Source organism: Furipterus horrens, unplaced genomic scaffold (assembly GCF_987537825.1).
Source record: "Furipterus horrens unplaced genomic scaffold, mFurHor1.1.pri manual_scaffold_3, whole genome shotgun sequence".
In the NCBI taxonomy this organism is placed as follows: domain Eukaryota; kingdom Metazoa; phylum Chordata; class Mammalia; order Chiroptera; family Furipteridae; genus Furipterus; species Furipterus horrens.
Window position 1 is genome coordinate 183710075 of NW_028327173.1, and position 21784 is coordinate 183731858.

The 21784-nt window shown below is 37.6% G+C and overlaps 1 protein-coding gene across 5 annotated transcripts in view; it reads left to right on the forward strand.

Annotated features, from left to right (window-relative positions):
- The window catches only part of FUT8 (fucosyltransferase 8), a 293901-nt gene that overhangs the window by 209140 nt on the left and 62977 nt on the right, over positions 1-21784 (forward strand). For all 5 annotated transcript variants that reach the window (XM_090271000.1, XM_090271001.1, XM_090270999.1 and 2 more), the window contains one exon: positions 21653-21768. In XM_090271000.1, the coding sequence (XP_090127126.1) occupies positions 21653-21768 (116 nt within the window). The remainder of the gene's footprint in view (positions 1-21652; positions 21769-21784) is intronic.

Consider the following 21784-nt stretch of genomic DNA (forward strand, 5'->3'; position numbering starts at 1 on the left):
GTAAAACAGTCACTTGCATGCCACTCATTTTGTGAGTTTTTGTGTCGATGCTTTTTCTTTATTTCTTGAGTGAAAAAGTAGAGTAAGGAAAATATATACTGTTTTTAATAAAGGATAATACAATTTAACTAAAATTCTTGAAGTCACGTGGGGTATCTGCTAGATTTATTTTGAAACAGGGATAATTTCTCCTTTAGCAAAGAAACCAGATTTTTTTTGCTCTTGAAACGTTCAGATTTTATATAGTTTCTATATTTCATAGAGTAAGGATATAGACTAAATGTGTCTACCTAATGCCCATGTAAGGGAATGTTACATTGATACAGAAATTAAAATAGTTGTGAGGTGATGTGCTTTTCTAATGAATTTCACAGTGCCAGTTTTATTTTTAAGAAATTTCTATGAAAAACAATTAGAAATTAATTAAAGTGGAAAACAGCTTTCAAATGCGAATTCTTAAAATATAAATTAGAATACTTCATTTTTGTTAGTGGCATATATCTAGCACATTATATTTACTGTGTTTTATTAATTAATAATCCTTAAGACTCCCGTAATTGTCTAAGTATCATTAACATGAGTGGATTTAATAACTAGAATTTCATCAGCCAGATTTCAAAAGTATTTAAATAGGGACTTTCCTTGAATCTTGTTGTGTCTATTTGTCTATTTAATATGAACTAAAAATATTAGAATTTCTTTTTTGAGGTGAAATGATAAAGAAAATTTGTTTCTCTCCAGGATTGACTTCATCTTTCTTAAGTGAAAGTATCATGTTTCCTCATTTCCATGCTCTGTATACCTTAGTCTGAAAGTTTAAAGCTAATCACATGATTTTAGGAAGAAAGGCTACTTTAAATTAAGTAGAATTGACATATACATTTTATTAAATAACTCAAGAGTGATTTATTTATCTCCCACAACATTTTCTTCTATCATTGAGCCTAAAACATTACTGCTATGGCTGATAAGTCTTTTGACTCATTTTTCTTAAAGTGTCAGCATAAATAATATCACTTGGAATAGAAAATACAAACTTATTTAATAACAGTGGAAATGTAGTTTGTAAAATGACCTGACAAACTGGTGATCTGGAATCTAAAACCTTTACAGAAGATTTGAAATTAATTTTTGTCCCCTTTAGATTCTGTTGATTTCTTTTGTCCTTTGAAATGATTATTTTTCAGCTGAATTAAATAAACATACATGGATGATCACATGTACATATGTATGCAAAATGGAAAGTTATAATTTGACATGTTATGATTTTAACTATAGCTCTATAATAAAAACCACATTTTTACTTGGATGTGAATATACATAGCTTGAAGATTATTAATCATTGCTTTGACAGTAGCAAACCTCATTTAGAATTCTTGGCATTGTCATATAATTTATATAGTATTCCTTTCAAAGCTGTTAATTCATTTATAGCAGTTATCAAGACTATTGTTCTAGAGGAGGGTTGTCTTCTTAAATGGTAAGGTATTTTAATATTTCTAAAAGTTTTAAAAGATTTTTTTTCATTCTCTTTTACATTTTTCTAGGAGATTTTGATGTAGGTGTGTAGAATAGCTAGGAAATCTTATTCTTTTGATAGTTCTCAACATTTCCAAGATAGCATAATAAGAAACAAGATTAGAAATGACACAATTCTTTGATGACCCTAAGAGATTTTTTAAAAATCTCAGCTTTAAATTTAATTATTTTCTCTCATAGAACTTACTGTATTCTAGTATATTGAGTTTTTTAAGCATGATTCTGTGTAAACATTTACTTTGATACGTAGAATTTTATTAAAGTTTTTTTAGACAGGCCATCCAATGTAGCTCAGCAATATAATTCATAAAAAGAAGCTGTCATCATATTCTTTATAAACTGTAAAATTTTAGGGATATACCGTGAAGATATTTCACAGTAGTCTGTGCTGTTCTACAGTAGCACACAAATAAAAATGCTAATAGGTCACGTTTATTGAGCAACTATTTTGGAGAAGTTAGTTCTCAGAATGAGTCTTTGTGGTATTGTTGTTATTTTCATAGTACAGATAAGTAAACGGGGGGATTAGAAAGGTTAAATACCTTCTTTAGAGTTACGTAGCTAGTAAGTAGGACCCTGATCGAGGTGTGTCTTCATCTAAAACCTGTGGCTTTAACCTTTGTACCTGCTGCCCTAGATAATGCGCCTCACCAGCAGTTAGAAAGGCACTGATTGGAATGATCTTTACAATGATAGTGATGACTTCGTCTGATTTATCCACACATATTAGAATAATGTATACCCCAGAGTGACTTGGCTTGGGATAAAGGGCATGGTAGTATGACAAAAGCTTTCTTTGGAGACCTAGAAACTGTTTACATCTATCTTAAAACAGCTGATGTTAATTGGCCTCAGGTATCACTGATCAACATGTGAGCCAGATATTTACACCTTATGCCATCTCACAGTAAATTTATTCTTAATGTGTCTTAATTTTATTCTGTTAACTAACTGAAGGGAAGAATAATAAAAGCCTGGATTCTAATTCTGGCTATACCACTTTGGAATTTTGAACACAGTTGTTTAACCTTTCTGAACCTCCATTTCCTTATCCATAAGGATACCTTTTTCTTTTCATGATTATTGTGAGTTGTTGAAAAAGAAATTATTATGTTAAATGCTAAACATAGTGCCTTGAAGCTAATGATAGTACCCTATATGATAATAGCTGTTATTACTCTATTATCATTTTCATTATTGATGTTAGAACAGACTTGAGACCTTTGGAAAGGAGCAGTTTGGTGGGAAGCAGTCAGGGGGATTAACGTGCTCTCCTCTTATATTAAAAACACCATAGAATACTATGCAGAAAGAAAGAAGGAACTCTTGCCATTGGCAACACCATGGATGGAACTAGAGAGAATTATGCTTAGTGAAATAAGCCAGGCAAAGAAAGAAAAATACCATATGATATCACCTAATACAGGAAACTGAAGAACAACATAAACAAACGAACTAAATAGGACAAAGAGCAGAATAGCAGTCAATAGGGGGGAGGGAGAGAAGAGGGATAAGTAAGGGAAGGGCTTAGTCAAGGAACGTGTATAAATGACTCATGGACATGGACAATGGGGAGGGATATGACTGTGGGAGAGGGGGTGGTCAGGGTAGGGGAGAACAATGGGGGAAAATGGGACAACTGTAATTGAAAAACCAAAAAAACCAAAAAAACAAAAACACCATAGTCATAGCAGTCTGCCAATTTGTTTAACTTAAAGGAGTTCTCATATGAATGGAAGCGTATGTTTACTTTTAGTTGTGCCTGTATATATATTTCTATACATTGGTTCTTTTGGAGAAAAGAGTATATGTATGCATCTATTTAAATTCAGACTTAAAGATTTAGTTTTGAGCGTTTTTGGTGTGGTAGAGGTCTTATCCTCATTTTTTAAATTCAACTTAGTTTACTTTCATCATTGAATTGTGGAGAAAATAATGTTATGTTTCCATAATAGTACATTTACCTATTCCAAAGACTAAAATATTGTTTGAAGATATATTTTATTAAGAAGTTAACATAAAATTTACAAATATGTAATGGTTTTAAAATAATTTTTATAAGCCTCTGAACATAAAACTTAATTTTTACCTGAGTCCACCTTATAAATGAGAAACAGGCCAAAACAGAATCTGTTATCAGCCCTAGTAAAACAGAAAAAATATTCTTTCAGAAATGTTGTTCACTTTAGTATCAGGCATGTAAGTAAGATCATCAATTTTCTGAAAAGAAATTGGAGGAGGAGAGAAGAAAAGAAAACAAATCTAAATTCATTGAGAACTACGTTCATTTTCCTCCTTTTTTGCACATCTTTAACAGTGGTTCAAATCTGCTTTATCTTGAAGCGTTTTTTAAAAATCTTAGAAGACAAAAGTACCCTATGGGAAATTTATTTTTCAGAGAAATATTATTTATTTTAATATTATTTGTTAGTTTGATATGAGTATTTTATTAAATGTTCCCCAGTCTTCCTCATGCCAGGGCATGGCTGGTACAGCATATAAGCAAGTTACTTAAGTTTGGGCCTATGTCATAAAAAAGGCCCTACAACCATGTTGCAGGAAACCTGTGCTTAGAATAATTCAAGCGTATGCTCTGGGCCATATGTCAGAAATACTCTGGTTTGCAAGCTTTTTAACATTTTATCCCTAAGGGTTTTGTTTCACTTAGTAAACTAGTAATTGTAGTGTTATCATTTTATCTACCTTTGAACCTTGCATCTAAAAGATTTTCAGTAGCATGAACTAGCAGACAACCAAGGTCTTTTTATTTCTTATTAAACCTATTCATTGATCTCTTAATTTGTGAGGAGATTTCCAACAATAGTTTACTTATCAGGTCTACTTGGCACATAAGCTCTAACAAAAATTCAGTAATCTGCCCAGAAGATACTCTAACCAAAGATTCTTGCCTTTTTGAGTACATGGAGAAAATTAGCTATTACTATTAAGAAATGTTACTGGAATATAGAAATTCCTCCCCAAACCAATACATGTTAAAAGTAGTATAACTTGATATCAAGGCCACTATTGGACACTTACTTTGAACAAGAAAACCTAGAATAATATGTCTAAATTTCCCACATCAAACCTGTATCTGAGGCATTTTATTTCTTTGAAGTTATTCATTTCTTAATGCAAAGCAAGAATCTGTAAAAAGTGTGTCAATTGGATTTTTGACTAAGTAATTGGATTTTCCACTTATTCATATTTTAATTTTACAAATGCTTTATTTTCACTTCTGACTGATCTTTAGCTGGCTACATGACAGTGCTTTGTAATTTTTCCCTGCCTTTTCTACTTCATTTTTCTTTTTCCCCTTGGCTCTGATAGTCAATGATTTGTTTGTTTTTTAGTTTCTTTATTTAAAAAAATTGAAACAACTACTATGTATCAGAAAATGTGTCAGGTGCTAGATATAAAATAGTGTTCCAACAGATTTGAGTATAGTAGAGGAGACATATAAGCACTTACAGTAAATAAGTGGTTGTAGAAACAAACTAAATTACCATCAGTAGAGGATGGGTTAAATAGATTATGATGTCTCCATGAAACGAATATTTTGTAGCTACATATATTATATTTAGCTATCTATAGTATATATGTAGGATGTATATATTTACACGCAAGTGTATAGAACATTTCTAGAAGAATGTGTAAGACGCTGTATCAGTAATTGCCTTGACTGAGTGTCAATTGAAGGATTATGGGTTTAATTCCTAGTCAGGGCACATACCTAGGTTGGAGGTTCAATCCCTGGTCTGGCATTTATGATCCCTGGTCAGTCCAGGCATGTACCAAGGCAACCAATTGTTTCTTCTTTCTCTCTCACATTAATGTTTTTCTCTCTCCCTTCCTCTCTCTCTAAAAGCAGTGAAAAAATGTCATTGGGTGAGGATAAAAAAGAGAGAGAGAGAGAGAGAAATCTGCAGGTAAAAACTTTGAATTATTAAATTACTTATTACCCTCATTTGTAAGTATAGTCATATTCGAAGTGAGTAGGGACAACTCTCAGTCCATATCATTCTGTTTTTGGCTGCTGAATGATAGTAGAGTCATCCAGTTTATACTTTTCACTTGTCAAAATAAACATGGGCACCAAGTTCCTTGGAGAATAGAGCCCGAGACCTATTTAGTGTTGGTATCTTAGAGCTGAATTTAGCTCCAGATTATCCCGTGTGATTATTCTGTTAAAACTGTTGCTTGACCTTTTACTCCTTTTTGGGTTCCATTTTGAATTTTTGCACAATAGGTAAGAAGGAATAAGTATAGGCACAAAAAGTAGTTCGTTTGAATAAAATTATATTTTCTCTCAGTAGATAGAGGGCTGGCTCTTCAATTTATCTAATTTGACAGACTCTTGGCAAAGCTTGATATCTGAATATATGTAATTACAATTTGTGTTTTTGCTGGGAATATTTTAGTGCTAATTCTTACTGAAAAAAAAATCATTTGTAAGGTATTAAATATAATTCTAATTTTTAGCCAGTTTAGTTCATATTTATAAATAGTCTAAATTTTTGTTATTCATAGTAGTTTATTGATAAGATGCCTCTATTATAGATATTTTTCTAAAGATTGTTTTCTTTTTAAAAAAGAAACACATTATTGGGTGAAATGATCTTATTATAGCAGCCCTAGTCCTATTTAGCAATGATTGAATGTTTAGGTAGATAATGAACAACTATGTTGGTCCATCCATACTGTTGCAAAGGGTAAAATTTTCTTCTTTTTTTATTGCTGAGTAGTATTCCATTGTGTAAATGTCCCATAATTGTTTTATCCACTCATCTATTGATGAACACTTGGGCGGCTTCATTTCTTGGTGATTGTAAGTAATGCTGCAATGAACATAGGGTGCTTATGTTCTTTTGAATTAGTGTTTTGGGTTCCTTCAGATCTTCAGATATATTCCCAGAAATGGAATCACTAGGTCAAAGGGCAGATCCATTTTAAATTTTTTGAGGCATCTTCGTACTGCTTTCCACAGTGTCTTTACTAGTCTGCATTCCTACCAACAGTGCACTAGGGTTCCATTTTTTCCACATCCTCACCAGCACTTGTTGTTTGTTGATTTATTGATGATGGCCATTCTTACAGGTGTGAGATAGTATCTCATTGTGGTTTTAATTTGCGTTTCTCTGATTAGTGACATTGAGCATCTTTTCACGTCTGTTGGCCATCTGTATGTCTTCTTTGGAGAAACGTCTATTCAGGTAGTATGCCAATTTTTTAATGGGGTTGTTTGTTTTTTCAGTGTTGAGTTTTGTAAGTTTTTAATAAATTTTGGATATTAACCTCTTATCACATGAATTGGTGAATAGGTTCTCCCATTCTGTAGGTTGTCTTTTTATTCTGTGGATGATTTCCTTTACTGTGCAAAAACTTTTTAGTTTGATTTAGTCCCATTTGTTTATTTTTTCTTTTGTTTTCCATGCCTGGGAGATATATCTGATAAAAATGCTATGAGCAATGTCTGAGATTTTGCTGCCTATGGTTTCTTAGGTGGATGATGAACAACTATGTTAGTTAATCTCTTTTAATTAAAGACACTCCAATTGATATTTTGTAATAGTATTCTAAAATATAGTATTATATGATGCCAAAAGTTGGGAGTTAAATAACATTAATGATTAACATCTACCTGATTTTCATTTAGTTTTTTTTTTTTTTTTTTTTAATTTTTTTTTTTTTTTTTTTTGGTTTTTCAATTACAGTTGTCCCCTTTTCCCCCAACTTCTCTCCCCCACCCAACCCACCCCCTCTCCCGCAATCATATCCCTCCCCGTTGTCCATGTCCATGAGTCTTTTATACAGGCTCTTTAATTAAACCCTTCCCTTACTTATCCCCCTTCTCTCCCTCTCCCCTCCCCCCTATTGACTGCTATTCTGCTCTTTGTTCTATTTAGTTCCTTTGTTTGTGTTGTTCTTTAGTTTCCTGTATTAGGTGATATCATATGGTATTTTTCTTTCTTTGCCTGGCTTATTTCACTAAGCATAATTCTCTCTAGTTCCATCCATGTTGTTGCAAATGGTAGGAGTTCCTTCTTTCTTTCTGCTACATAGTATTCCATTGTGTAAATGTACCACAGTTTTTTGATCCACTCATCTACAGATGGGCACTTAGGTTGTTTCCAGCACTTAGCTATTGTAAACAGTGCTGCAATGAACATAGGAGTGCATAAGTTCTTTTGAATTGGTGTTTCAAGATTCTTCGGGTATAATCCTAGTAGTGGAGTCGCTGGTTCAAAAGGCAGTTCCATTTTTAATCTTTTGAGGTAATTCCATACTGTTCTCCATAGTGGCTGCACCAGTCTGCATTCCCACCAACAGTGCAGTAGGGTTCCCGTTTCTCCACATCCTCGCCAGCACTTGTTGCTTGTTGATTTGTTGATGATGGCCGTTCTGACTGGTGTAAGGTGGTATCTCATTGTGGTTTTTATTTGCATCTCCCTGATGGCTAATGATGTTGAGCATTTTTTCATGTGTCTATGGACCTTCTGTATGTCCTCTTCGGAGAAGTGTTTGTTCAGGTCCCTTGCCCATTTTTTAATTGGGTTGTTTGTTTTCTTGATGTTGAGTCATATCAGCTCTTTATATATTTTGGAAATCAGTCCCCTGTCTGTGATGTCACTGGCAAATATGTTTTCCCATATGGTTGGTTTCCTTTTCATTTTGCTGATGTTTTCTTTTGCTGAGCAGAAACTCTTCAGTTTGATGTAATCCCATTTATTTATTTTTTCCTTTATTTCTCTTGCTTTAGGAGATGTATCCGTGAAGAGATTGTTACGTGAGATATCTGATATTTTCTTGCCTATGTTTTCCTCTAGGACTTTTATGGTGTCACGGCTTACATTTAAGTCTTTGATCCATCTTGAGTCTATTCTCGTGTGTGGTGTAAGTTGGTGGTCTAGTTTCATTTTTTTGCAGGTCCCTATCCAGTTCTCCCAGCACCATTTGTTAAAGAGGCTCTTCTCACTCCATTTTATGTTCCTTCCTCCTTTATCAAAGATTAGTTGACCATAGAGGCCTGGGTTTATTTCTGGACTCTCTATTCTGTTCCACTGATCTATATGTCTGTTCTTATGCCAGTACCATACTGTTTTGATTACAGTGGCTTTGTAGTATTGTTTGATATCTGGTGTTGTGATTCCTCCTGCTGTGTTCTTCTGTCTCAAGATTGCTTTTGCTATTCGGGGTCTTTTTTGGTTCCATATGAATTTATGGAGTATTTGTTCTAGGTCTGTGAAATATGTCATTGGTATTTTAATAGGGATTGCATTGAATTTGTAAATTGCTTTGGGTAGTATGGCCATTTTGATGATGTTGATTCTTCCCATCCAAGAACATGGTATTTGCTTCCATTTATTTGTTTCTTCCTTAATTTCTTTCTTCAATGTTATGTAATTTTCAGAGTACAGGTCTTTTATCTCTTTGGTTAAGTTTACTCCTAGGTACTTTATTTTTCTTGTTGCTATAGTAAATGGTATTTTCTTTTTTGTCTCTGTCTCTGCTATTTTATTGTTGGTGTACAGAAATGCCTTAGATTTCTGTATATTTATTTTGTACCCTGCGATTTTGCCAAATTCACTTATTATATTGAGTAGTCTTTTAGTAGAGTTTATAGGATTTTCTAGGTATACTATCATATCATCTGCATATAATGAAAGTTTCACTTCCTCTTTCCCAATTTGGATGCCTTTTATTTCTTTTTCTTGTCTGATTGCTGTGGCTAGGACTTCCAACACTATGTTGAAAAGGAGTGGAGAGAGTGGACAACCTTGTCTCGTTCCTGAGTTCAGGGGGAATGCTTTCAGTTTTTGTCCATTGAGTATGATGTTGGCCTCAGGCTTCTCATATATAGCCTTAATTATGTTAAGATATGCTCCCTTTATTCCCATTTTGCTGAGTGTTTTCATCATAAATGGGTGTTGTACTTTATCAAATGCTTTTTCTGCATCTATTGATATGATCATGTGATTTTTGTCTTTCATTCTGTTTAGGTGATGTATTATATTTATTGATTTGCGAATATTAAACCATCCTTGCATCCCTGGAATGAAGCCCACTTGATCATGATGTATGATCTTTTTGATGTATTGCTGGATCCTGTTTGCCAATATTTTATTGAGGATTTTAGCATCGATGTTCACCAGTGATATTGGCCTGTAGTTTTCTTTCTTTGTTGTGTCTTGACCTGGTTTGGGGATTAGGATAATACTGGCTTCATAGAAAGAGTTTGGGATTTTCCCTTCTTCTTGGATTTTTTGGAACAGTTTGAGGAGGATAGGAGTTAGTTCTTCCCTGAATGTTTTGTAGAATTCGCCTGTGAAGCCATCCGGTCCAGGACTTTTGTGTGCCGGGAGATTTTGGATTACAGTTTCAATTTCCTTTTTTGTTATTGGTTTGTTGAGACTTTCCACTTCTTCTTGATTTAGTTTTGGAAGGTTGTATGTTTCTAGAAATTTGTCCATTTCTTCTAGATTGTCAAATTTCTTGTCATACAGTTGTCTGAAGTAATTTCTAACTATCATTTGTATTTCTGAGGTATCAGTCGTGATTTCTCCTCTTTCATTTCTGATTTTGTTTATTTGTGTCTTTTCTCTTTTTTTCTTGATTAGACTGGCTAGAGGCTTGTCGATTTTGTTGATTTTTTCGAAGAACCAGCTCCTAGTTTTGTTGATCTTTTGGATTGTTTGTTTAGTCTCTATGTCATTTAGTTCTGCTCTGATCTTGATGATTTCATTCCTTCTTCTTGCCCTAGGCTTTGTTTGTTGTTGTTGTTCTAGTTCTTGTAGCATTGTGGTTAGGTTTTTTATTTGAGATTCTTCTAGCCTTTTCAGATATGCCTGTATTGCAATAAACTTCCCTCTCAGGACTGCTTTTGCTGTGTCCCACAGGTTTTGGGTTGTTGTGTGCTCATTATCATTAGTTTCTAGAAATTTCTTGATTGCTTCTTTGATGTCATTGTTAACCCATTCATTATTTAATAGCATGTTATTCAATCTCCATGAGTTTGGGTGTCTTTGATTTTTTCCTCTGAGGTTGATTTCTAGTTTCAAGGCATTGTGATCTGAAAAGATGCTTGATATGATTTCAATTTTCTTGAATTTGTTGAGGCTTGTTTTGTGTCCTATCATGTGGTCTATCTTTGAAAATGTCCCATGTGCACTTGAAAAGAATGTATATTTTGCTTCTTTGGGGTGAAAAGTTCTATATATATCAGTTAGATCCATGTGGTTTAGTGTGTTGTTCAATGCCTATATATCCTTGGTGTTTCTTTGCTTTGATGATCTGTCTATTGTTGATAATGGAGTGTTGAAGTCCCCTACTATGAGTGTGTTGTTGTTGATATCCTTTTTGTGGTCTTCTAGTATTTGCTTTATGTATTTGGGTGCTCCTATGTTGGGTGTATATATGTTTATCAAAGTCATATCTTCTTGATGGGTTGTTCCTTTAAGTATTATGAAATGTCCTTCTTTGTCTCTTTTTATTGTCCTTGCTTTGAAATCCATTTTGTCTGATATGAGAACTGCTACCCCGGCTTTTTTTTCCGGTCCGTTTGCTTGGAATATTTTTTTATATCCCTTTACTTTCAGTCTGTGTAAATCTTTTGTTTTCAGGTGTGTTTCTTGTAGACAGCAAATATGTGGGTCCTGTTTTCTTATCCATTCCGTTACCCTATTTCTTTTAATTGGAGCATTTAATCCATTTACATTTAAGGTTATTATTGACGTGTATTTATTCATTTCCCTTTGTACCTCTGTTCCTCTCCTCTCTTGTTTTTTCCTTCTTTTTTCTTAGAACAGTCCCTTTAGCATCTCTTGCAATGCTGGTTTGGTGGAGATGTATTCTTTCAGTCTTCCTTTGTCTGAGAAACTCCTTATTTCACCTTCTATTTTGAATGAGAGTCTTGCTGGGTAAAGTATTCTTGGTTGTAGGCCTTTGTTTTTCATTGCTTGAAATATTTTTGACCATTCTCTTCTGGCTTGTAATGTTTCTGTTGAGAAATCAGTTGATAGCCTTATCGGAGCTCCCTTGTATGTTATTTGCTGCTTTTCTCTTGCTGCTTTTAGGATTCTCTCTTTGTCTTGGAATGTTGCCATTTTAACTATGATGTGCCTTGGAGTGGGTTTTTGGGGGTTCCTCTTGATTGGAACTCTCAGTGCTTCTTGGACTTGCATAGCTTTTCCTCTCATCAGGTTCGGAAAATTTTCTGTCACTATTTCTCCTATCAGATTTTCAATTCCATGTTCCTTTTCTTCTTCCTCTCGTATTCCGATGATCCTTAAATTATTTTTCCTAATGCTATCCTGTAATTCCCTTACATCTTGTTCATATTTTTTCAATCGTTTTTCATTTTGCTGTATTGTCTGGGAGTTTTTCTCTACATTATCTTCTAACTCACTAATCCGATCCTCTGCTTCGTTTAGTCTGCTTTTGACTGATTCTACTGTGTTTTTCAGTTCAGAGATTGTATTCTTAAGTTCTTCCTGGTTCTTGTTAACAATTTCTATGTCTTTTTTTATGCTGGTGTAGTTCTCTGCAAGTTCCCTGTAATTTTCTTGGAGCTGCTGGTAACTTCCTTGAAGGTTGTCATAGTTGATTTTAAGGATGTCGAGTATATTGAGCTTCTTTACCACCATTGTTTTGAATTCCATGTCTGACATTTGGGCTATGTCTATTTCGTCTATCTCTCTTTCTGAGGATTCCTCTTTTCTTTTCATTGAGGGGTTATTTTTGCGTCTTACCATGTTGGATTCTTTTTGTTTTTATTTATTTATTTATTTATTTATTTTTGGGGGGGGTAGTCTGCTTTGACTTCCCTCCTTTGTGGTGTAATATTCTTTATCGAAGGTCTGGGAGTTTCAGTGGTGCAGTCTCTTTGATATCCTGAGCCTGATGGTCTTGAGTTACCCTTTATGTCGTTTGTTTATGCTGTTCGGTTATATTTCAGATGTTCTTTGATAGGATCTTCCTTCTGGCTACTTGGTTGAGAGTCACTCTATCTGCTTTGTCTTGAGTTCTTTTGTGGATATGCTGTTAAAGACATAAACACACAGCCCAGGCAGGAGACCCACACCCTCAGAAAGTATCCCCCACTCTATCCTGCTATCGTTAGCCAACTAGCCCGTATTAATATAAATGTAAAGAGATTTGAGCTTTTATACTATAAGAAGAATAGATAAGAGTTGTTTTGGGGGAGGAAAAATATAATTTTTGATAGAGGGGTTGATAGATTAATAATAGTTGAGACTGTGCAAGCCAGTTAGTAATATTTACATTGTATGTTAAGAAAAATAGAAGAAAAGGATAGAAAAATACATAGTATAGTAAGAAAGTGGGATTGTATTGTATTTGGGTTTATATAGTAATTATATTGTATTATTTAAAGTGATAGGGGGGGCTAAGCTAGACACACAAACGAATAAACCACTATTAAAGAGAAAGGATGAGAAGGAGAGGTTATATGCAATACGTTAGAGATAAAGTTTGTTATTATTGGAAGAGGTGAAGGAAAAACACCCCCCCCAAAAAAATCCCCAAGAAAATAGAAGAAAGAAAAGAAGAGAGAAAGAGAAGAAAATAAAAAATTTACCACAAAACCACCCCCAAAAAACCCCAAAGGGGAAGAAAGAAAGGAACAAAGAAAGATAGAAAAGAAAGGATAAAGAAGAAAGAAAGAAAAAAGATAGAAAAAAAAAATTGAAAGAAAAAAAAATATATATATCTATATACCCCCCAAAACCCCCCCCAAAAAAACCCAGGAAAAGAATAAAGAAAGAAGGAAAGAAAAGAAATAATTAAGAAGAAAGAAAGAACAAGGGAGAAAAAATTTGGGAGAAAAAATTTGGAAAAAAAAAAAAAAGCGATGTTTTTATTCCGTTTTAGCCTTGGTGTGTTGCCTTCTTTTTCTGGGTCCGCAGCTGGTCTAGTGTGGCAAGTCAGAGGTTCTTGTTTTTTGCAGGACTGGTGTGCGCCCCCAGTTGCCGCTATGGTGCGCGCTCGCGGTTGCCGGCACGGCGCGCTCCCTTGCTGCTTGCTGTAGCCAGTTGAGGTGCCCTTGCGCGCAAGCCCCTGCGCGCTCGGGCGGCCCGAGAGTTTGCCCCGCGGTTGGAGCCCACTGCTGCCGGGCCGCGGTGGTTCCCCGTTCGCGCCGAGGTGTCCCTGCCCGCGCGGGCGGCCCGAGCGCTTTCCCCGGGATTGGCTCCTGCTTTCGCTGGGCCGCGGCGGTTCCCCGTTCGCGCCAAGGTGCCCCTGCCCGCGCGGGCGGCCCGAGCGCTTTCCCCGGGATTGGCTCCTGCTTTCGCTGGGCCGCGGCGGTTCCCCGTTCGCGCCGAGGTGACCCTGCCCGCGCGGGCGGCCCGAGCGCTTTCCCCGGGATTGGCTCCTGCTTTCGCTGGGCCGCGGCGGTTCCCCGTTCGCGCCGAGGTGACCCTGCCCGCGCGGGCGGCCCGAGCGCTTTCCCCGGGATTGGCTCCTGCTTTCGCTGGGCCGCGGCGGTTCCCCGTTCGCGCCGAGGTGACCCTGCCCGCGCAGGCGGCCCGAGAGCTCCCACTGACCCCGGGCTGAGGTGCTTTTGCGCTCGCGCGCTGCCCCGTGCCCTCAGTCCCGCTGAGCCGAGCTCCGGGAGTTGGTCTCTTGCCTCTTAGGGCGGGGCCGCGGACACTTGTGCTCAGTGGAATCGAGCGTCCGTGGGTCGCCGCCTCCCGCTGTTCCCGTGCTGCAGCCGCCCTGTTCCCTCACCCGTCTGGGTGGGCACAAACAGAGCCTGCGCTAGTGGTCTGCTTTCCGGCCTGGGGCCCTGCGCCCACGGGAGCTGTCTAGGGGTGTCTGTGCACAGTCCTCTGCGTGTTCAGTGGGCCCTCCCTGTGCCCGTTGGCGCACTGATCTTATGTCCGTTGGGGAGTGTCCGAGGGACGCCTGGACTCACGGCCCCGCGCACCTGGGCCAGTGAATGAGAGCACTTCCCTATGTGCGCCCCCGCGACCCAATGGTAGGGTTGAGGAGTGGATTAGCGCGCCCCTGCGCCTGGGCTCCTCCAGAACGGCCTACCACACCCAAACTTTCCTCCCCTCTCCACCGTCCACTAGAGAAAAATATAAAGGAGAATTATGTTCTCACTTGTCCGTCAGCACGCTGTCTCCTGTCCTTCAGCGCCAATGCCACTTGGTCGAGTCCCGTCTCTGCCAGCGGGCAGAGATCCGCTCTCCGCCTGACTCCTCTCTGGGGTAGCCTGTGGTCACCAAAAATCCTTTGTGTGCTTCCCGCCACAGCTCGGGCAGCCGCCCCAGTCAGGAATCCCGTTTCGTCCCCTTTTTCTCCGCTATCCTCACTAAACAGGTTGTTTCCAGATGGATTTTCTCTAATCCAGCAGTGCCTTGGCTCAACTCCCGCCAATGTCCAGCTGCTCACTGAGATGTTCTGTCTGCAATTAGACCAAACTGCAGACGGGTCTCCGGAGCCTAAAACCGCAACCTCTCCTCACTCCTCCGCCATCTTACCTCTCATTTAGTTTTATTGAGAGATGTCTCACCAATTAAAGAACATTTCTAATATATAGATGGTCAGAAGATAATTTAATCCTATGTCTCTGTTACTCATATTGAAAAATGTTGATATTTTGCTGTATTTGGTTCAGATTGCTAGAAAAAATACAGATATTACTCCATTCCTAAATCATATTTTCCTTCCTTCCTTCCCAGAGGTAATCACTATTTTGAGTGTTGTATAATAGCTCCTGTCCACATTTTTATTTTTTCTTATGTAGGTATGCATCATGAAAATATGTTGTTTTATGTGTTTTAAAAATTTACATGAATGTATCATACTACATATGAGGACTGTCTGGAAAATCTCTGATTGTTAATATAACGAAAATGGTTTGTGTGACATTGATGTAAACTGACAGCCAAGGAGAGTGGACTGGAATGTGTATGCATGAACAATGATGTCTTCACTAGTCAGTGGGGGCAGTAGATGCCGTTGAGAGAGCATGTGTACCGTGTGGCCATAGCATTTTAAATGACTGAGCAAGTAGAGCAACGAATCTATATCAAATTTTGCATTAAGCTTGAACATTCCATCATAGAAACAATTTGGATTATTCAAAAGGCCACAGCTATGGGCTACTGGTGACTGGCCGCTTCATCACAACAGTGCGCCCACTCATGCATCACATCTTGTGCAGAGTTTTGTGGTGACACATCAAATCACCCAGGTGACTCAGCTCCCCTACAGCCCAGATTTGGTGCCCTGTGACATCTGGCTTTTCCCAGAACTAAAATCATCTTTTAAAGGGAAGAGATTTCAGACCACTGATGACATTCAGGAAAATATGACAGGACAGCTTACGGTGACTGGCAGAACTGTGTGAGGTCCCAAGGTGCCTGGGGGGCTGGGGCATTATTATCCTATGTATAATGTTTCTTGTATCTTGAATCTTCTTCAGTAAATGTCTCTGTTTTTCATATTGTGTGGCTGGATACTTTCTGGACAGGCCTCATATATGTATTCTTCTGTGACTTTTTTTTATTCAACATGTGGTGCCCAAGCAGGATTATGTATGAGTGATACCTGTATATATATATATATCCATTCCTCTATTGATGAATACCTAGTGTCTCCTTGTGTACATATGCTGAAGTTTCTTTATGGTGCTAACTTAGGACATGTGCTGAGTCCTTACTACACATGCATCTTAAACTTCGGAGTGATTTCACAATATTTTCTAAGTGGATTGTTCCAATTTTATATCTCTACCTTTGGTATACATTATAGGCTGAATTGTGTAACACCCCTCCCACCTCCACCCCCTGCCAATTTATATGTTGAAGTCCTCACCTCCAGCTGCTCACAATGCAATTGAATTTGGAGTAGGGCTTTTAAAGAGTTGATTAAGTTAAAATGAGGCCTTTGGGGCAAACCCTAATCTAGCCTGACTTGTCCTTAGAAGAGGAAATTTGGACACACAGAAGAGACATCAGAGAGCCATTGACACAGAGGAAGGACCTGGGGAACACACAGGAGAAGGTAGCCATCTGCAAGCCATGGAGAGAAGCTTCAGAAGAAATCTCGCCTTCCAACACCTTGATTTTGGGCTTTTAGCCTTCATAATGGTGGAAAAATAAATTTCTGTTGTTTAAGCCATCCACTTTATGGTATTTTGTTAGGGTATCCCTAGCAAACTAATACAGTATATGAGAGTTCCAGTTTATATCCTCACCAACACTCAATATCACACTTTTTAATCATTAGCCTCATAGGTGAGAAATGGTATCTCTTTAAATTTGAATATCATAGTTACTAAAATATAAAATTAACCACTTCTCATGATTGTTAATCAATAAAGCCTTCACCTATGAATTACTAGTTCATATACTTTCACATTTTCTCTCAGATTGTCTTTTTCTTTTAGGTTTGAAGTTTTTTATATAATCTAGATAATGATCTAGATATTTTCCATTATCTTGTCTCCATCTGTGACTTGCCTATAAACTTTACTGCATAAAAATTCCTATTCCTATTTCTATTTCAGTTAGTCAGATAGAATCTTCTGTCCAGTCATGTACTGCATAACAACATTTCAGTCAGCAATAGACTGCATGTATCGTAATGGTCCCATAAGATGATAATGGATCTGAAAAAGTCCTATCACCTAGTGATGGCATAGCCATCCTAACATCATAAAGGAACACATTGTTCCAGTGTTTGTGGTGATATGGATATAAACAAACTTACTGTACTGACAGTTGTTTAAACTATAGCACATACAGTTTATAGTATGGAATAATTAATAATGATAATAACTAACTGTTACTGGTTTATATTTTTACTAGATTATATTTTTGTTGTTATTTTAAGAGTGTACTTTTTCCACTTAAAAAGAGAAAAAAGTTTTCTGTAACACAGTATGCTATGTTATGCTGGCAGCAGCCTTACACATTTCCTGGTCATTGCATCTCTTGATTGCATCATTTTCTTTTGTGCTTGATTTAATCTCGTGTTGTTTTTGTATAGTAATATGCTATACAGGTTTGTATGGTAGGAGCAATAGGCTTTACCGTATAGCCTACATTTGTAATTGGCTTTACCATCCAGATTTGTGTAATGATGCTGGCACACGACGACATTGCCTAATAACACATTTCTCAGAACGTGCCCTCATCATTAAGTGCTACATAAGTGAGTATGTCTATGAGGTCCATTTAGTCCAAAGTATAGTTAAAGTCCAGTGTTTCCTTAGTGATTTTCTGTTTGGATGATCGATCCATTGGTGAAAGTGGAGTCCCACAGTAGTAGTGAAATCCACTACTATTATTGTATTGTTATCTATTTCTCCCTTCAGATCTGGTGGTATTTGCTTATTATATTTAGGTTCTCCGATGTTTGGTGCATATAAACTTACAGCTGTTACATGCTCTTGAAGAATTAGCTTTGTGCTACCTAGGCTACCTAGATTTCGTAGCCAGGTTGGGCTGAGGGCTATGCTTAGCTGCTGGGTGGGGCTGTTGCCTTACTTTCCTGCTCTTGTAGGCTATAGCATGTACTGTGCAGCTGCCTAGCGTCTTTGGCCAGGCTTCTATATTGAGTGGGGCTGGAGGCTATGCTCAGCAGTTGGGTATGGCCAGTGACTTGCTTCCCTACATGCTGGGCTGTATGAGGTGCTAGAGGGTTGCCTTGCATTTCAGGCCAGGCTTCCTCCTCCAGTGGGGCTGGGGGCTACGCTCAGCAATTCCGTTGAGTAGACCCTGCTGACTTGTTTCCCTCTCTAGAAGGGGCTCTAGAATAAGCTTCTCCACCAAGACAGCCATCTGGCTGGTGACTCAAACCAGGCAGAACTGCCAATCAAACTCCCTATTCAGTTGGGGCCACTGGCTCAGCTTTGCAAATGATCAGAGTCACTCACTTGAATCTTCTCTAAGGCCCCAATCACTGACAGGAACACAGTCTGTCAAGATCCATGCACTTGTGAGCCTCTCCTGCCTTCTCTATCTCTAGCTGACTTTCCCAGTAATCCTCATGAGGCGTACTTAAGTGGGCCTCCCAGGGTTCATCCAGAATGCTAGGGAAGCTTGACATCCACCTTGAGATCTCCTTTTCCCACTGGAGAAACTGTAAGCGCAGGGGGCCCCCACCATGTGGCACTGTGCTGACCTGGGGGAGGAGCAAAGTGAAAGTGCTCCTTTTAACCTTCCTAATGCAGTTTTTCCTCGCTTTTGTAGTGCAAGGGCTTGCTTCAGCCTTACTGCTGTGTTCTGGGATGGATAGCTGCTAGCTGCCCTTCCCCTGAGAGGGAACCATCAATTTTACCATCTGTCTGACATCAGTCTCCTGGTTCCAGTTTTATTAAACCATTGTTTCGTACGTGGTGTCTAGATTTTCAGTTGTTTAGGCATAATGTTAAGTCTCATCTCTGTTATTGCATCTTGGCCAGAAGATGTTCTATATATTTTTTGCATAGTGAGTCGTCGTCGGCAGCCATCCGTCTCGAGAGACGATGGTGTAGCTTCTTAAGAGTCTCTCTGCACCGCTGAGAATGGCTGTGCAGTCCGACTCGGGAGTGACACGGTATCTGTCTCCTCCCGTGTTGAATCGACATCTTGCGATGACGCTGGAGTGTCCTCTCCAGTGAAGCTGAAGCTACAGAGCCTGGGCAAGGTGATATGGAGGGTCTGCTGTTGCCCATGCAGCAGACCCCCCCTCTCTTCGCAGCTGAAGGATCCAAGGGAAAGACGGAGTCAATAGAGCTTGGCTTCAGGTGCGCCGCAGGAGTTGCCGGTGTTGACTACAACGTCAAACCGCCTTAGGGACTCCGGCTCCGGATTTTCTGTCGGGGTTTACTCCCTTAACCTTTCCCCTGAAGAGGTATGCCGCAAGGCAGCGGAGGTTTTTTGGAATCAGAGTTTTTTCCTTCTCTGATGTGCCCTGACTGGAAGATCGAACCAGCGACACTTAGCTCGCAGGCCGACGCTCAATCCACTGAGCCAAACCAGCCAGGGAAGCATAGTGAGTATAATTATTTAAAAAATCAGTTCCCTAAATATTTAGATAAGGAGACTGTTCTTGCAGATTGACTTTTTTTCTCATTGGGGTTTGGAAAGAATTGTCCTTTTGTGTACTTTTTTTTTTACATAGACTTTTCCATTACTTTTCTTTATCTACAGTTTATCCACAATTGGATTAGATTATTGTATATAATAATGAAATATAAACCACTAATACATTTATGTTTTATTAGAATTAGGTTGTATTTAGTACTTAATGGAACTCTGCTGAAAAGATCTTATGCTATCTTTCATGCTTGTTTTCCCTTAATGTTATTCCATAACATTAGGAGTAAAGAGGAGAACTTAGACATACCTTTCTATTGCCTTAAATTTTGGACCACTGAAGTATGTTCTGGAAAAGGACATCCTTGTCCTGTGGCATATTACTGTCAAAATAAATTTCAAGAGGTAGTTGTTTTATTCTGTTTTCAAATGATTTCTGAGAAACCAGTCATCTAATTTAGAAAAAGATAAAGAGCCAAGTTTTAAAATATATGTACCAGGAAATGCCTCATTTATGAATGTATACACATTTATGCTCATAAATTGGATAATTGTGCACCTAACAACTCTTTTCATTTTATCATTATTCACTTTGTGTGTATAAAAATGAAGGCTTTTAAATTCAAATTCTGTGGCCTGGGACATTCTTCATGTTTCTGTTCCATGTCAATACATACAATTTCATGGAAAATTATAGAATACCTTGTTTACTCTGTGAGAAGTACTATTATAAACATTTTTCTCATTTAAATAGATTTTAGAAGAAAAATATTACTTAATCTAAACAATAACTTCGCAAAAGTATGTGTGTGTGTGTATATATATATATATATATCATGTATGTATGTGTGTATGTATGTAGGGATGTGTATTAGTTTCCTATTGCTGCTGTAATAGATACCACAGACTTTGTGGTTTAAAACAATAGAAGTTTATGCTCTTATGTTTTGGAAGGGCAGAAGTCTGAAATGAGTTTCACTGGGGCAAAACCAACCTGTTAGCAGGGCCACATTCCCTAGGGAAAATCTAGGGGAGGATTTGTTTCTTTGCCTCTTCTAGCTTCTAAAAGCGCATTACTTGCATTTGTTGTTCATGACCCATTTCTCCATTTTCTTTTGTAGTAAAATCTTCCTCTGCCTTCCTCTTAAAAGAACACCTTTGATTACAGTTTTGGTTGACCTGGATAATTCAATACTGTCCCCACCTGGAGATCCTTAACTTAATTACACATTTAAAGTTTATTTTATCATATAAGGAAGCATTTACAGGTTCCAAGATTAGGATGTAGACATCTTTTATGGCCAAAACAGAATACAGAGTACTGCCAAAAGTCACATAAAAACAAAACATGTTAGAAACCAGTACAGTTGGAAAAGAAGTTTTACAGATAGATCGATAATATAAGCAAGAGATCCTGGAGTTTTTCTGCTGTGTTCTAACATTTTATATTGTTGACAGATGTTTTTTGTTTCTGATAGAAACAAACAGGACATTAATCTTCAGTTTTTTCGTGATATACTTTGACTTCTACTCTTGTCTTACCCTATGCTTAGTAATATGAGGTCATGAGTTCATGAATTGGAGTGTTGATTTACATAGCCTGACATTATGATTAATTTAGAAGTAATTTATATTTGACATTTGAACATAGATACATGTTCAGATATGTGCTTTCTTATTCCCTTTAAACCTTTTTATTACCCTCTCTTTCACCTTTGTTATTCTCAACACTAATGAAGGATTGACCACTTTGTCACTGATGGCAAAGTTTTTCTAAGCAATATGATGAGAGCTTTTAGGAGAGACTTCTAAATGTTCTTTAATTTCTAGAATATCATAGATCTCTGAACTAGATTATTATCTTTTTGTTTATGTTCATTCCAGTGTTTATATTTTATCATATACCTTTGGAGAGAAAATTTTATTTGGTACTTCTAATATATTATATGGTTCAGTGACTTCTAAAGTTACCAGTAAATATGTTTTAGCATGTAACTTTAGTAAGCATGTATTGCTGCATATTTTATAAGCTAAATGTTTACCTTTTCTTCCCTGAACTACAGGTTACCAGAAGGCCCCATTGATCAGGGGCCCGCTTCAGGGAGAATTCATGCTTTAGAAGAGCAGCTTGTGAAGGCCAAAGAACAAATTGAAAATTATAAGAAACAAACTAGAAGTGGTAGGTGATTATACAA